The 12661-nt window shown below is 58.2% G+C and overlaps 2 protein-coding genes across 3 annotated transcripts; both read right to left on the minus strand.

Annotated features, from left to right (window-relative positions):
• Window positions 1–442: 442 nt before the first annotated feature.
• Window positions 443–8363, minus strand: Dqx1 (DEAQ-box RNA dependent ATPase 1). Its single transcript, XM_051203179.1, is given in 11 exon segments — window positions 443–895; window positions 1051–1241; window positions 2287–2476; window positions 2630–2753; window positions 5764–5955; window positions 6047–6205; window positions 6309–6414; window positions 6506–6739; window positions 7073–7460; window positions 7746–7939; window positions 8139–8363. Coding segments are annotated over 11 exon segments (2181 nt in total). The 5' UTR covers window positions 8346–8363; the 3' UTR covers window positions 443–699.
• Window positions 8364–9142: 779 nt separating this feature from the next.
• Aup1 (AUP1 lipid droplet regulating VLDL assembly factor) lies at window positions 9143–12521 on the minus strand. Of its 2 annotated transcripts, none has more exons than XM_051203178.1 (12): window positions 12333–12521; window positions 11697–11834; window positions 11254–11404; window positions 10943–11127; window positions 10686–10758; window positions 10519–10592; window positions 10255–10321; window positions 10080–10182; window positions 9876–9992; window positions 9658–9773; window positions 9428–9546; window positions 9143–9323 (listed from the first exon to the last, which is right to left on the minus strand). In XM_051203178.1, exons 1-12 carry the CDS (start codon window positions 12380–12382, stop codon window positions 9287–9289), a joined length of 1230 nt encoding a protein of 409 aa, XP_051059135.1. In that variant the 5' UTR covers window positions 12383–12521; the 3' UTR covers window positions 9143–9286. The 2 variants fall into 2 exon arrangements, with proteins under 2 accessions (XP_051059135.1, XP_051059134.1); XM_051203177.1 differs by having other exon boundaries at window positions 9876–9995.
• Window positions 12522–12661: the final 140 nt, after the last annotated feature.

Here is a 12661-nt window from a genome sequence, read left to right on the forward strand (position 1 = left end):
ACCCATTTCTACAAATTGTCCTCTGCCCAAGGCATGTGTGTTACGGCATGCTTGTGCATACACACGTGTGTGCCCACACATGCACGCACGCATGCACACTAAATGCAGTGAAAAATCAGAAAGACCAGGCTGTATGTAGGTGAGTCAGAGGCTAGTTGAGCCGGAGGATGGCTGCAAAGCTTTCTGGTTTAAAGGAGGTATTTTGTCTCATTCCAGTGTCGACAGCATGTTTCCGGCAGAGGCTGGAGCACTGTGACAAGGACAGAGACCCCCCCCCCCAATGGTAGCCAGAGGACTATGTTCCTTGCTAGTGACATGGCCTGAGGTGGGAGGGGGAAGAGGCCAGCCTCATCTCTAAAGGTGTCATCTCTGACTCATGTATGTTACACATACTATACATACGGCACCGAAGAACCCAAATCACACTTAGCATCATGGGAAACTCTTTTATAGTCCCTAGGAGTGCAAGGCTGTGTGGGGCCACACGGTGGCATGGGCCCTATTTTCTCCTCTGCGACCCTTCCAGACCCTTCCAGACCCTTCCAGACCCTTCCAGACCGTGGCTCCGTGGCTCCTTCCCTCCCACCGTTTCTTGGCTTTTGCGTTCCGGGAATATATTTGACCCTACACTTTGAGTTTCTAAGACTGGCTGACTGCCTTGGTAGTATGTGGTGAGGTTGGCTCCATCCCTCAGGCAGCTCACTGCAGAACACAGCCATCCCCATACTCCCGGGGAAGGGAAGATTCGGTCTCCGCTGATGGCTCTGCCTCCACTGATGGCTCTGCCTCCGCTGCCTCCGGCCTTTCTGGTCTTTCTCTGAGCTGGTTCAGGAAGTCTCTGCTCTCACTGGGGGGCAAGTTACTCAGGAAGTACGGAGGGGCTAGCTCCACCAGCCTGTTAGAGAAAGTCAGAATGGGATTATTTGCCTCTCCCCTCTGCGCCCTTCACAAACCGCTCTTCTTAAGTCGTCCCCCCCACCCCCAGCCTTAGGTTTGGTCCCTGTCCCTGGGAGAGAGAGTGTGTTAGGCATCGAGGGTCAGGAGACTCACATCTCGGGTTGAATCTCAGAGACGATGCACAGGCAATTGTCTTTGGATACGGAGAAGCTGTGGTACAGCACCCAGGCAGGTGGCTGAGCTGGAGCCCTTCAGTGTCGGTAGCTGCAGCACGGAGACAGCTGGGCCACGTGTTTATGAGTGAGAAGCAGGTAGTTCCCAGTGCCGTCTACGTCATGGGCAACCTCATTGAAACGCAAATGCATGGATGGAATAAGTCAAAGGGCACGAGTGGGGGGAGGGGAGGAAAGAAAAGAAAAGGAGGCCAGTACTGGGTGTGGCGGCCCACACCTGTAATCCCGGCTTTAGGGAGGCAGAGGCAGAAGGAGCAGGTGTTTGAGGCCAGCCTGGTCTACACAGTGAGTTCTAGGACAGCCAGGGCTACATAGGAAAAAAAAAAAAAAAACTGTCTCAAAACAAAACAACACAAACAGAAAATCCCCAACACCCTGCTCCCCCACAAAAAAAAAAAAAAAAAAAAAAGAAAAAAAGTAAGGGACCATGGCAGGATTAAGAGCATCATAGAGCATTACAGATTAAAAGTGAGTCTCCAGTTGCGGTCTGCTCCTGGCATTTTCCCATGACCCCTTATCCTCCAACCCCTCGTGTGTATTTGTGTGTGTTCATGGAAATGCACGTGTGTCCATCTTAGGTGCCTTCCATCCTTTCGGGGGTGCAGAACCCGGAATGCGCCAATAGGCTGGGGTGGCTGCCAGCAGCCCCAGGGGCCCGCGTGTCTCTGCCTCCCCAGTGCCAGAACGACACGTGAGTCCCCAGGTCTGGGATCAACCACTGTCCCTGAGATTGAAGCAAGGCACTTTACCTACTCTGCTTTCCCCAACCCCCCCTTTTGATTCGTCCTTCCCTAAAATTAAAATAATAACTATTTGTTTTTATGTGTATGCGTGTTTTGCCTGCATGTATATATGCCTACCCTTGAAGGTCAACAAAATGTCAAATTCTCTGGAACTGGGGATGATTGTAAGCCCCCATGTGGGTGCTAGGATCTGAACCTGGGTCCCCTGAGACCTTTGAGAGAGTAATAAGTGCCCTTAACTGCTAAGCCGACCCTGTAGCCCTGCCCCTCACCCCATACCCCTTTTGGAGACAGAGTCTCACTATGTAGCAGGCTGGCCTGGCCTCAGGAGTGCTGGGATTAGAGCTGTGCACCTCCACACCAGACAGAGGGCCTCCGCATTCTACCCTGCTGGGACCCCTCCCCTCTCCAACCTTGAGGAAGAGCCCTGACAGCAGAGCTTTCTGAAGGTCTCTGCGGTTCTGCTCAGAGCCGAAGGCTGGCTGGGACAAGGGAAGTTCAATCTGTTGCATGAGTTCCACGAGTTCTGCTCGGAGTTTACGGGCCTGGCACAACGCTGCCCAGTTTAGACCCCGGGCCTGACACCAAACCTCATCCGCTCCACTTAGGGAAAGAAAGGACACAGCTGTAATTAAGCCCTTGAGGCTGGCACAAAGGATGCCCCGGGCCGGAGGCCCGCCTCTTCCTGCACACAGAGGTCTGCTGGCTGATTGGGTATTATTTCCTGGGAGTCCCCGAGGGTGCAGAGTGAGCCACTCACTTTGTACGAAGGCTTCATAAATCTGGATCAGAGAGCTGTGGTCGCCGTCTGCGTGTTCCAGGGCCCTACGCAAGGCAGCTTCTTGTGCACTCAGTGGAGGACGGGTAAACCCGGGAGCTGCTGCAGGCAGGAGACAGGAAGGTGGTTTGCGAGGATTCAGGAAGGACGGTAGCACAGGCAGAATACTTGAAAAAGTAGGAGTAACCCCTGGGAGCTCAATTGGAAAGACAATAGGTTGTGGGTGCTCTGCATTTCGTTGCACTTTGGGGACAAATGCAGCCAGCCCTCCACAGCCACGGCTCTGCTTCTGTGGATTCTACCAACGGCCAGCTGGAAGTCTCCAGAAGAAGCGGCTTCTGCAGAGAGCATGCGGAGTATCCTCCGCCCCCAAGTCTGGTAGGACAGCCCAACACGAAAGTGGACAAGTAAGGAACACAAGTGTGACTGGCATTCCGGAAGCAAAGAGAAGGAGTTGACCCAGGCTTAGGTGGTGGAAAGGAGGGTGAGGTGGGGGCTGGGGGAGCATGAGCTCCTTGGGTCAGTGTCAGAAGTGAGTGGGGAAGGAATGTTGGGACCAGTAGAGACCGTGGGAACAGCATGGCACAAAGGTTAATGGCATGGCTTATTTGGAGCACTAGAAGCCCTCTGGTTTGGGTGGGAGAGTGGCCTTGGCTGGGGTTATGCAGAGAGTACATGGCTCTGACAAACCAAATGTAGGAGCTAAAAGGGGGGGGGGGAACTCTAGAGATAGATTAGCACAGGGTGGGCCAGGACAGTGAAGGGATTGTTGGAAACAACAGAAAGGAGGTGTTGTGGTCAGAGGGGTGGGTGAGTGGGCTGCTTGATTTCAGTTCTGAGCTGAGGCACTAGGGACTAGCCTAGTAGGAAGAGTTATTAGGAAAGCCAGGAATTTGTGGCACATGCCTGTAATCCTACCCCCCGGGACGCTGCGGCAGGATTGGTGTAAATTTGAAACTATCTTGGGTTATACAGTGGGTTTCAGGCCAGCCTGGGCTCCAGAGTAAAACCCTGTCTTAAACAAAAATAAAATAAAATAAAATTGGGGCTGGAGAGATGGCTCAGAGGTTAATAGCACTGACTGTCCTTCCGGAGGTCCAGAGTTCAGTTTCCAGCAATTACACGGTGGCTCACAACCATCTGTAATGAGATCTGATGCCCTCTTCTGGTGTGCAGGCATACATGCATACAGAACATTGTATGCATAAGTAAAAATCCTTTAAAAACTACACCACACACACACACACCCTGCAAGCTCTGGCCTCCTGGGTTCAATCCCCAGAACCCACATGTAGGTAGAAGGGCCGAATCCATTCTACAATCTTGTCCCCTGATCACCCGTGAGCTATGGCACATACCTGCCACCCCACATAATACATGACACTTTTTAAAAGGGGGGGGCACAGGGCAGGAGAGATGGCTTAGCAGTTAAGAGCACTGGCTACTCTAGCGGAGGACCTAGGTTTGGCTCCCAGCACCCACATGGTGGCCCGCAGTTGGGGGAGGGACCAGACGCCCTCTTGTGGCACCTGAAGGTACTACATGCTGTGGTGTAGACAGACCTTAGGCATATACACAGAAATGAGGTCTTGAGAGGAGATCATTCTTCAGGGACCTCCCTCTCTATTCCTCCCTGTAATCCTTTCTTCCTCTCCCTTCTCACTGTTTTTTTACTTTGGTTTTTGGAGACAGGGTTTCTCTGTGTGGCTTTGGAGCCTGTCCTGGAACTCCCTCTGTAGACCAGGCTGTCCTTGAACTCACAGAGACCAGCCTGCCTCTGTCCCCCAAGTGCTGGGATTAAAGGTGTGTGCCACCACCTTCCTCCCTTGCCTCTCCATCTTCCTAAGACGTAAAGGAATGGTGGGGGGGGCAGGAACGGTGGCATAGCCCTTTTGTCCTAGGACGTGGGAGGCAGAGGCGGGCAGATTTCTGAGAGTTAGATGCCAGCCTGCTCTACACAGTGAGACCGTGTTTGCTTGTTTAGACGGCGCTGGCAAAGAGATGCAGAGTGCAGTTTGGGAATTGCAAGTGCACTGGGTGTGGATGGGCTTGCTCAGAGTCCTGGGAATGAGAAGACACACAAGTCAAAGGCCAGAACCCCGAGGGGAAAAGCAGAGGATGAGAACCAATCCCCAGGGAGAGATGAGGACAGGAAGAGGTGGGATGGAAACTACTGGATGCTGGGCATGGTGACGACACCGCTGATCCCAGCATCCAGGAGACTGAGCCAAAGATAGGAAGTTCGAGGCCAGCTTGGGCTGCATAGCAAGGTCATGTCTCGGAGAGAAGGGGGTGGATGTCCTCGGAGGTGGCTCAGTGGTTAAGAGCACTTGTTACACAAGCACGAGGACCTAAGCTCACATCCCAGGTACCCGTGAAACTGCCACCTGATGAAGCCAGACACACCTGTTACCTTAAACTGTAGGGCGTGGAGACAGGAGGAAGCTGAGCTTGACTGACGGATGCCAGCCTAGCTCTGTAGTCAGTACGAGACCCAATCCCCAGGGAATAAGGTAGAGTGTGGCACCCCTGGCCTCAGGGGGCATGTACTTTCATGCGCACGCACGCACGCACGCGCACACACACACATAAACACTACACACAAGTAGAAAAACAGATTCCCCCCAATGATATTACAAAGTAGAAGTGTTGAGCATTCTTTTGTCAAACGGTTGTGAATAAATGCTGGAAAGTGTCCCTCCAGTTAGGTACCGGGAACCTCACTAGTGAGCTGTCATGCGGGGTGGTGTGGTTTTGCTGGCTCAGCGTAGCAGGTGAACCAGACCCAGGGCAGATTTTGACAGGGATGCTATGACTGCATAGCTGCGAGGGAGGAGGGCAGAGGAGGCAGGTGAGGAGGTCCAGTCACAGCGAGGGCCAGACGCTGTACCCCGAGAGGAAAGAAGCATTAGCCGAAGAAGGCTGTGAGATGACGGACAGACATCTGGCTCCCTGTGCACTTGAGGGGTGGGAAGGCCGGAGCAGCTTTAAAACCAGCGATTCCGATTCTGGCTTCACCTTAGTGCAGGGCTGGGAAGCTCTCTAAGGTATGTGAGGCCCTACTGAGGAGTGACTGACTTCCTGACCAAGGTAGATTAAAGCTGGCGTATACCCGTGAGCATGGCGGCGAGGGTGAGCATTTCGTCCACACAGTTAAACTCGCAGGAGGCCAGCAGGGCTTTGGCCAGCTCCGGGGGCAGAGGGAACTCCGACAGGACGATCCCCAGGTCGGACAGATCCCCACTGTCATCCAGCGCTGCCAAGTAGTCCAAGTCTTCCAGGGCCTGCATCAGTGCTTCTGGGGCTGGTGGGGACACAGGGCTTGGACATCAGGCCCGAGCCTGCAGTCAGAGGCCGTCCCCGGGGCGGGGCGGGCGGGCGGGGCGGGGGCTCACCAGGCGGGTCCAGGAAGTGGCACTCCCCTGGCTCCGCAATCTGTCTCCTCATTAGTAGCAACACCAGAGAGCTCAGATTCTCTTCTAGCACTTTGGGGTGGGGCAGCGGGGGTGCCTCTAGTTCTAGGACGGACTTCGAGTACAGGCGGAGGCAGGATCCTGAGGAGAGGAAGGCGGGGGGGGGGGGGGGGGGGCAGTCAGTTTCTCAGGGCTCGTGTGAGGTCATCTATTCCCCTTTCTGGCCGGAGGCAAAGGCTCTTACCTGGTGGGGACCCCCTTGCCCTTCCCCGAAGTCGCCTGGCCTCTGCCTGACACTTGCTAATTGGTCTCAGCACCTGGGATTCCGCCCGGATCCTAGGACTGTACACCTGTCACCCAGACACCAACAAGGCCAAGGCAGATCAGAGCGGCCCGTTTCCATCTCAAGCTGCGCCCCCCCCCCCCATTCCCCTCACTCACACCTCGGAGTTCCAGTCCTGAGTCAATGACGTGCCGGATGGAAGGCAGGGAGAAGGAAAAATCTGCCAGCCAATGAGTGACCACGATCTTCCGGACACTCGTGTCTGTGTCCTCATACACGGCTTGGACGGCTTGACCACAGCCTGGGTGAAGGGGCAGTACCCTCGGTGGAGGTCCTGGGAGAGCCAGCATCCCCAGCTCCCTGGACAAGGATTCACAGCACAGGGAAATTTCCTGAGGAGAGGGGTGGGCCATTAGGGAAGTTCTTACCTCTTTTGGGGGAGGGGGAGCACAGATCTTTGAGAAACGGATGAAAGCTAAGGCCCTTTACTTGTAAACACACACACTTCTAAAGATGGGGACGCTGCAGTTCCATTGCACTGTGCACAGAGCTCTGCATTATAAGGAATTTTAGAACTGGGTGGCAAATCACTTTATTCCAAAGTTCTTGATTCACGCCCCCCCCCCAAGACTCCCGCAGAGTAGACACAGCCACTATTTCTAACACTTGCGGTCCCAGTCCTGGGACAGGCAGGCTTCCCATAATCCACTTTTCATTCTGTTTACCTCCTCACCGGGCAGGTACACCAGCACATCTCCTGGCGCCTCTTCCCGCAGACACAGCTCAAGCACAGCTTGGCAGGCAGCGGCCACTAGGTCAGTAGGGACAGTGTCCCTGTAGACAAGAGTCGGAGCCCCACCAGGCTCTCTGGGTACACGCACAATAGGGGAATCAGCCCAGAAGGCTTGGAGTTTGGGTTCCAAGGCTGGGTCGGTAACCACAACCACTCTGGGATCCCCTGGAAGGTTTCTCAGTTTGGTGTCTCGGAGGAGCCCCTGCAGTAAGTCCGAGGCCACTGAGCGCTCCTGGGCCTCGTCCAGTATCAGCACACTCCAGGCTCCAGGGCCTCGGGTGGAGGCTACTTCCTGCAGGAGCAGCCTGTCCCAGCAGACCCTGTTGACAATGGCAGTGGGCGGGATTCAGTGTGGACACCGACCAGACCCAAATCCAGGTGTCTAGATTTTGATATCGAAGGTCAGAAAAAGATGTTGTCATGGACTTCCTAAGCCTGTGGACTACTGAGTGTGACCCCACATCTTTGCTGAGGACGGTTGCTTCACACCTGCACCTCGTGGTGATGGGGAGGTTTGCGCTATGCATGACTCCGGGGAAGGTTAGCTGAGAGACAGCTGGGCTTGTTCCCACTCAATAAAGGGGATGAGACCTCGAATGGCCCACCTGAGCATGGTGTTGGGCCCAGTGCAGTCTTCCTGAGGGATGCTGTATCCAATCTCATGACCCAGGGTCAGGTCCATCTCGTCAGCCACCCTGGAAGCCAGGCTCATGGCTGCTAGAGGGTAGGGCTGAGTGACAGTAACCTGGCCTGTCTGGAATCCCCTGGCCAGTGCAAACTCTGCACACCATTGAGGGATCTGGGGTGGGGAGAGGAAAGGGCCATCGGTCAGGGGGCTGGACTTGAGGCAGACGTGGCTGTAGGAACTATAGCCAATTGAGATTCCTGAACCTTTACCACCCCCTGGGGGGAGCGAAACTCATCTTTATTTGTTCGCTCTCTTTACCCAGGAAAAGGCACATTTAAGCCCGCCCTCCGTCCATCCCCTCTCCCTCCACCTGGGTGCTCTTGCCAGAGCCAGGCTCCCCAGACACCAGCACCACTCCTGTGGGGCTGCTCTCCAAATGCTCCAAGAACAGGAAGCGAGCAGCCCAGATGGGCAAGGCTCTGCGCTGCTCGAGCAGCTCATAGTAGCAGGAAGAGAAGAGGAGCCCATCAAAGGGGTTCACAGCGAGTTCAGACTCTTCTGCCAGCCCCGAGGCCATGGTGGCTGTCCATAGAACCTAGGGAGAGCAGGGCACCCAGTAAGGCCTCAGACCTGGAGACTGACACCAACCCCATCTCAGCTCCATCCCCAACCTCAACCCGCAGAGCGCGACGCCTCGGGGTCCTTCCTTCCCGGAAAACAGTGCTGGGTGTTTCTAAGGGGCCGTCACAAGTGGACTTCTGCCCTGTTTATAGTTGGGTAGTGAGGATCTCGTGACTAGTACAGGGGCAGCAGGAGTTACATGAAGCCTAGCGACCTGTGGGAAGGCCCCAGGGAGGGGAAAGTAAGAACTTTGTTAAAGAGAGAGGGACAGCAGGGCCATAAGGGTCCTGGATTCAAACCTGCCAGCAGCTCTGAGACACGTCAGGACGGCAGCCAGCTCTGGACACACCCAGCCAGGCACCTCCAACCCAGACCTACCTGGAGTACAAAGGTAAATTCTGGCCCCACCCCGAGGTGGAGCTCCAACTCCAATCATGGAGCTGGCTTTTGGGGGTGGAACCTTTTGCTCCACCTAAGTTAACTTAGCTAGAAAGAAACCCATGGAAAGTTGGTTCCTGCCACCACACTGAGCATGTGTGAACCTGACAGGACCAAGCTCATGAAATGCATTCTGGGACTTGTAGTTTTACAGTGACAGCCTCCCAACACAGCCAAGCTGGGATCTAGTTGTCTTCAGTTTAGCATGAGATAATTTCACTTTTATTCTGATCATCCTCACCCATATACTCTTCAACTGAGGAAAAGGAACCTGCTCAAGGGGCTTTTGAAACCCAGAGAGGCAACAGAGACCGAGTGAAAACCCTGCCTTTAATGTGACATTGGGGGAACTCCATCCCTCCCTGTTCACCACCCACACTCATCCGGCCTGTCGTGAGCTGGGTGAGGCCGCCCCAGGCTCCGTCCTGCGGCTCTGGGTCCCATCCTGTTCCTTTGGGCTCAGTCAGCCTCCTGGGCCTGCCTCTCTCTGAATCTCCTGTGGGACACGGGGAGAGGCAGTGTGTAGGCTTTGTCACAGTAGCTTCATCGGGCGGGCCTTCTCCAAGTTGTTCCTTCCTACATTGTTCTCTAACCCCTCACCTTCTTGCATATTCATACAGAGCCTGCTTGCGCTCCTGCAGGCTCTCCTGCCGGGCCCAGGAAGACTTGGCAAATGTTAGGGCTGTGGGCTGAGGGGTCACCGGGCCAGAGCTGGGGAACTGAGATGGTCACAAAGTCAGAGGGCTTGCGGAGTCATCAATACACACCCATCGAGCAGAGACTGCCCCTACCTACCCCAAGCCTTGGCCTTGACTACCCCTGTGTCTCACCTTTGGGGCAGAGGCCGTGGGCAGGGACTGAGCTCCTTCAGGGACATCTTCAGGCATGAAAGCCACAGCCCCCTCAAGCAGATTTGTGATAGTCAGGTCTACACACCCAGTCCTGGCTGGGAAGAGAGGAGTAGAGCGTCCACCCCGTGCACCCTCTGTCTGTCACACACCCACTCTGTCTGCGCCTTGTCACGCTGTGAAGCCACCCTTTCCCATACCCAGGTCTCTCTGGATGACATTGAGTGGCACATGGGGCAAGACTTCCTTGACTCTTTGAGCCAGAGTTGCCAGCTGCACATCGGAGGAAGGATTGGGAGGAGGAGGAAAAGACTGGGCTGCTAAAAAAGAAAGGAAAGGAGTATTAGGTGAGCAGGGAACTAAGAAAGAGGCTGGCGAGCGTAAGGGAGGCAGAGACCGCACACCTGACTGGGGGCGTGACCTGGGGTGCCTCTGCCGCTTCACGTGTTCCGCTTTGTCTGACGGGGTGAGCCGTGTCCCTATCTGACCCAATTCCTTGGCCACCAGCTAGGGGGAATTGGAAGGTATGAGCACAGCCACTCCAGACCTCCCTCCCACCACGCCCGCGTTCACTACCACCTGTTGCACACGGAGGGCGAAGTCCTCACTGTCCTCCCCCAGCTGCCGATGAACGGGATGAAGCCACCTGCAGAAAAGAAGCCAGTGTCCCGGTACAGGCCCAGGCTGAGGTCAGCCCTTCCCGGTGTGCTCTGGGAGGGTGGCCATGAGAGGGGCGGGTGCTGCCTCTGTGGGGAACTCTGACATTGGCAAATCCAGAGGTCGCTACTTCCTTGACCTTGAAGGGAGCATCTTCCCAGCCACGGAAACTGCGACAGTTAGTACCTTACTTGATACACCGTGAAAGGGACGAAGAGAGACCACAGCAGTTCGGAGACCCAAGAGGCATCTGACACCGTCTGAAGGGAGGGCATGAAGCGAGGCCTAAGCCAGGGCCAGGGGTGGGGACTTCCCCTGCAAACCCGGAGACTCCCTGTCCCCCATGCACTCACCACGGAGACCAGGGGTCTCTGAACTTGCAGCGTGAGAGGCTGGACCACATCCTGGATAGCAAAGGGCCACGAACTGAGAAAGAGAGGGGAGGATCGCACAGAGTCCAGCGTAGAGCAGGCAACAACAACTCAAACCTGACTTAGGCAAGAAAACTGTCCAACTCCATAAAGGCGGCGAACGGGCAGGAAAGGACCTAGGGCAGGGCCACTGGACAGACAACCCACGAGCCCGGGGCCCCAGACCCGCGCGCGCCCACCTGAAGCGCAGGAGCCCCTCTCGGCCGTTGGTGGCCTCCTCCTCAGGGAAGAGCAGCAACGGCGTGGGCGGAAGCCGGGTGGAAGCACAGAATTTCTTGAGGGACTGCACCAGGTCCACGCGCCTGTCCATCTCCATGAAGCCCCGGGACCAGCACACAAAGCTGGGGAGACTGTGGAGTAGAGGCTGCGAGAAGAGAACGCAGGTGTGCGTGCGTGCGTGCGTGTGAGAAACGGGAAAGGAGGGCACTGTGACAGACACGGGGCGGGCGCGGGCGGTGGGTGCTGCCCAGGGAGAACCCGGCGGACTCACGGTGCTGCAGGCGGTGAGCAGGCTGACCACGTTGTGGTCAAAGGGTGTGACGTGGTTGGCGATGAGCACCCTGACGCGGCGGTCCCGCAGCCCGGGGTCTTGCTGCCGGGCCACGAGCCCCAGCACCGCACACATGGTGCGCACCACGAACCTGCGGACACACAGACGCACACACATGTACACACACAGACGTGCGCACACACGTGCACACACGCACTCACACGCACACCTACGCACTCACACTCATGCGCTCACAGACACGTGCACTCACGTTCTCACACTCAGACCCAGTCACGTGCACACTCACGCATGCACACTCACACGTGCACACTCACGTCTCACACTCAGTACTCTCACACGCGCGCACTCACGCAGGCGCGCACTCACTCACACTCACGCACTCACACTGACACACGCACACACGCTCACACCCGCGCCCGCACCTGCGGAGGCCGCTGTCGGGCAGCGCGCAGCTGACCAGGAAGACGTGCAGCCCCAGGAAGAGGCGCACGAGCAGGAGGCACAGGCCGACCGGGGCGTAGAGCAGCAGCGCGAGCAGCAGGAAGCCGTCACTCGGGAGCCTGCGGCGGACAGGCGGCACGGTCAGGCGCCCGGGGCCCGCCCGCCCGCCCGGGACCCGCCCGCCCGGAGCCCGCCCGCCCCGCCACCCGCCCCGCCCCGCCCGGGGCCCGCCCGCCCCGCCCGCCCGGGGACCGCCCCGCCCGCCCGGAGCCCGCCCGCCCGGGGCCCGCCCGCCCGGGGCCCGCCCGCCCCGCCACCCGCCCGGGGCCCGCCCGCCCCGCCCGCCCGGGGCCCGCCCTCCCGGGGCCCGCCCGCCCCGCCCGCCCGGAGCCCGCCCCGCCGCCCGCCCCGCCCGGAGCCTGCCCGCCCGGAGCCCGCCCGCCCCGCCACCCGCCCGCCCCGCCCGGAGCCCGCCCGCCCCGCCCGCCCGGAGCCCGCCCCGCCGCCCGCCCCGCCCGGAGCCCGCCCGCCCGGGGCCCGCCCGCCCGGGGCCCGCCCGCCCCGCCACCCGCCCGGGGCCCGCCCGCCCCGCCCGCCCGGGGCCCGCCCGCGCTCACCGCTGCGAGTCGAACAGCCGCTCCGGGCCCGGAGCTGCCGGAGGCTCCATCGCAGCCGCCTCAGCCCAGCAGCGCCCGAGTCGCCGCCATCTTCGCGGGCCGCGGGGGCTGCTGGGAAGGCGGGGCCTCCGGCGTCCGCCCCGGGCCGCCCGAACCCGAGGTCCCCGCCAGGCGCCCCGGAAGGGCTACCGCTCCCAGAGTGCCCTGCGGCCCCGGGGCGGGGCGGGGCGGGTGAGTGTTTTCGCGCGTCCGTGTAGGCCCGGGAGAGGGCGTCCCGAAGGAACTACAACTCCCGGCATGCACCGCACAGGTCCCGGCGTGCCTCGCTC

Source organism: Phodopus roborovskii, unplaced genomic scaffold (genome assembly GCF_943737965.1).
Source record: "Phodopus roborovskii unplaced genomic scaffold, PHOROB, whole genome shotgun sequence".
NCBI classification, from domain to species: domain Eukaryota; kingdom Metazoa; phylum Chordata; class Mammalia; order Rodentia; family Cricetidae; genus Phodopus; species Phodopus roborovskii.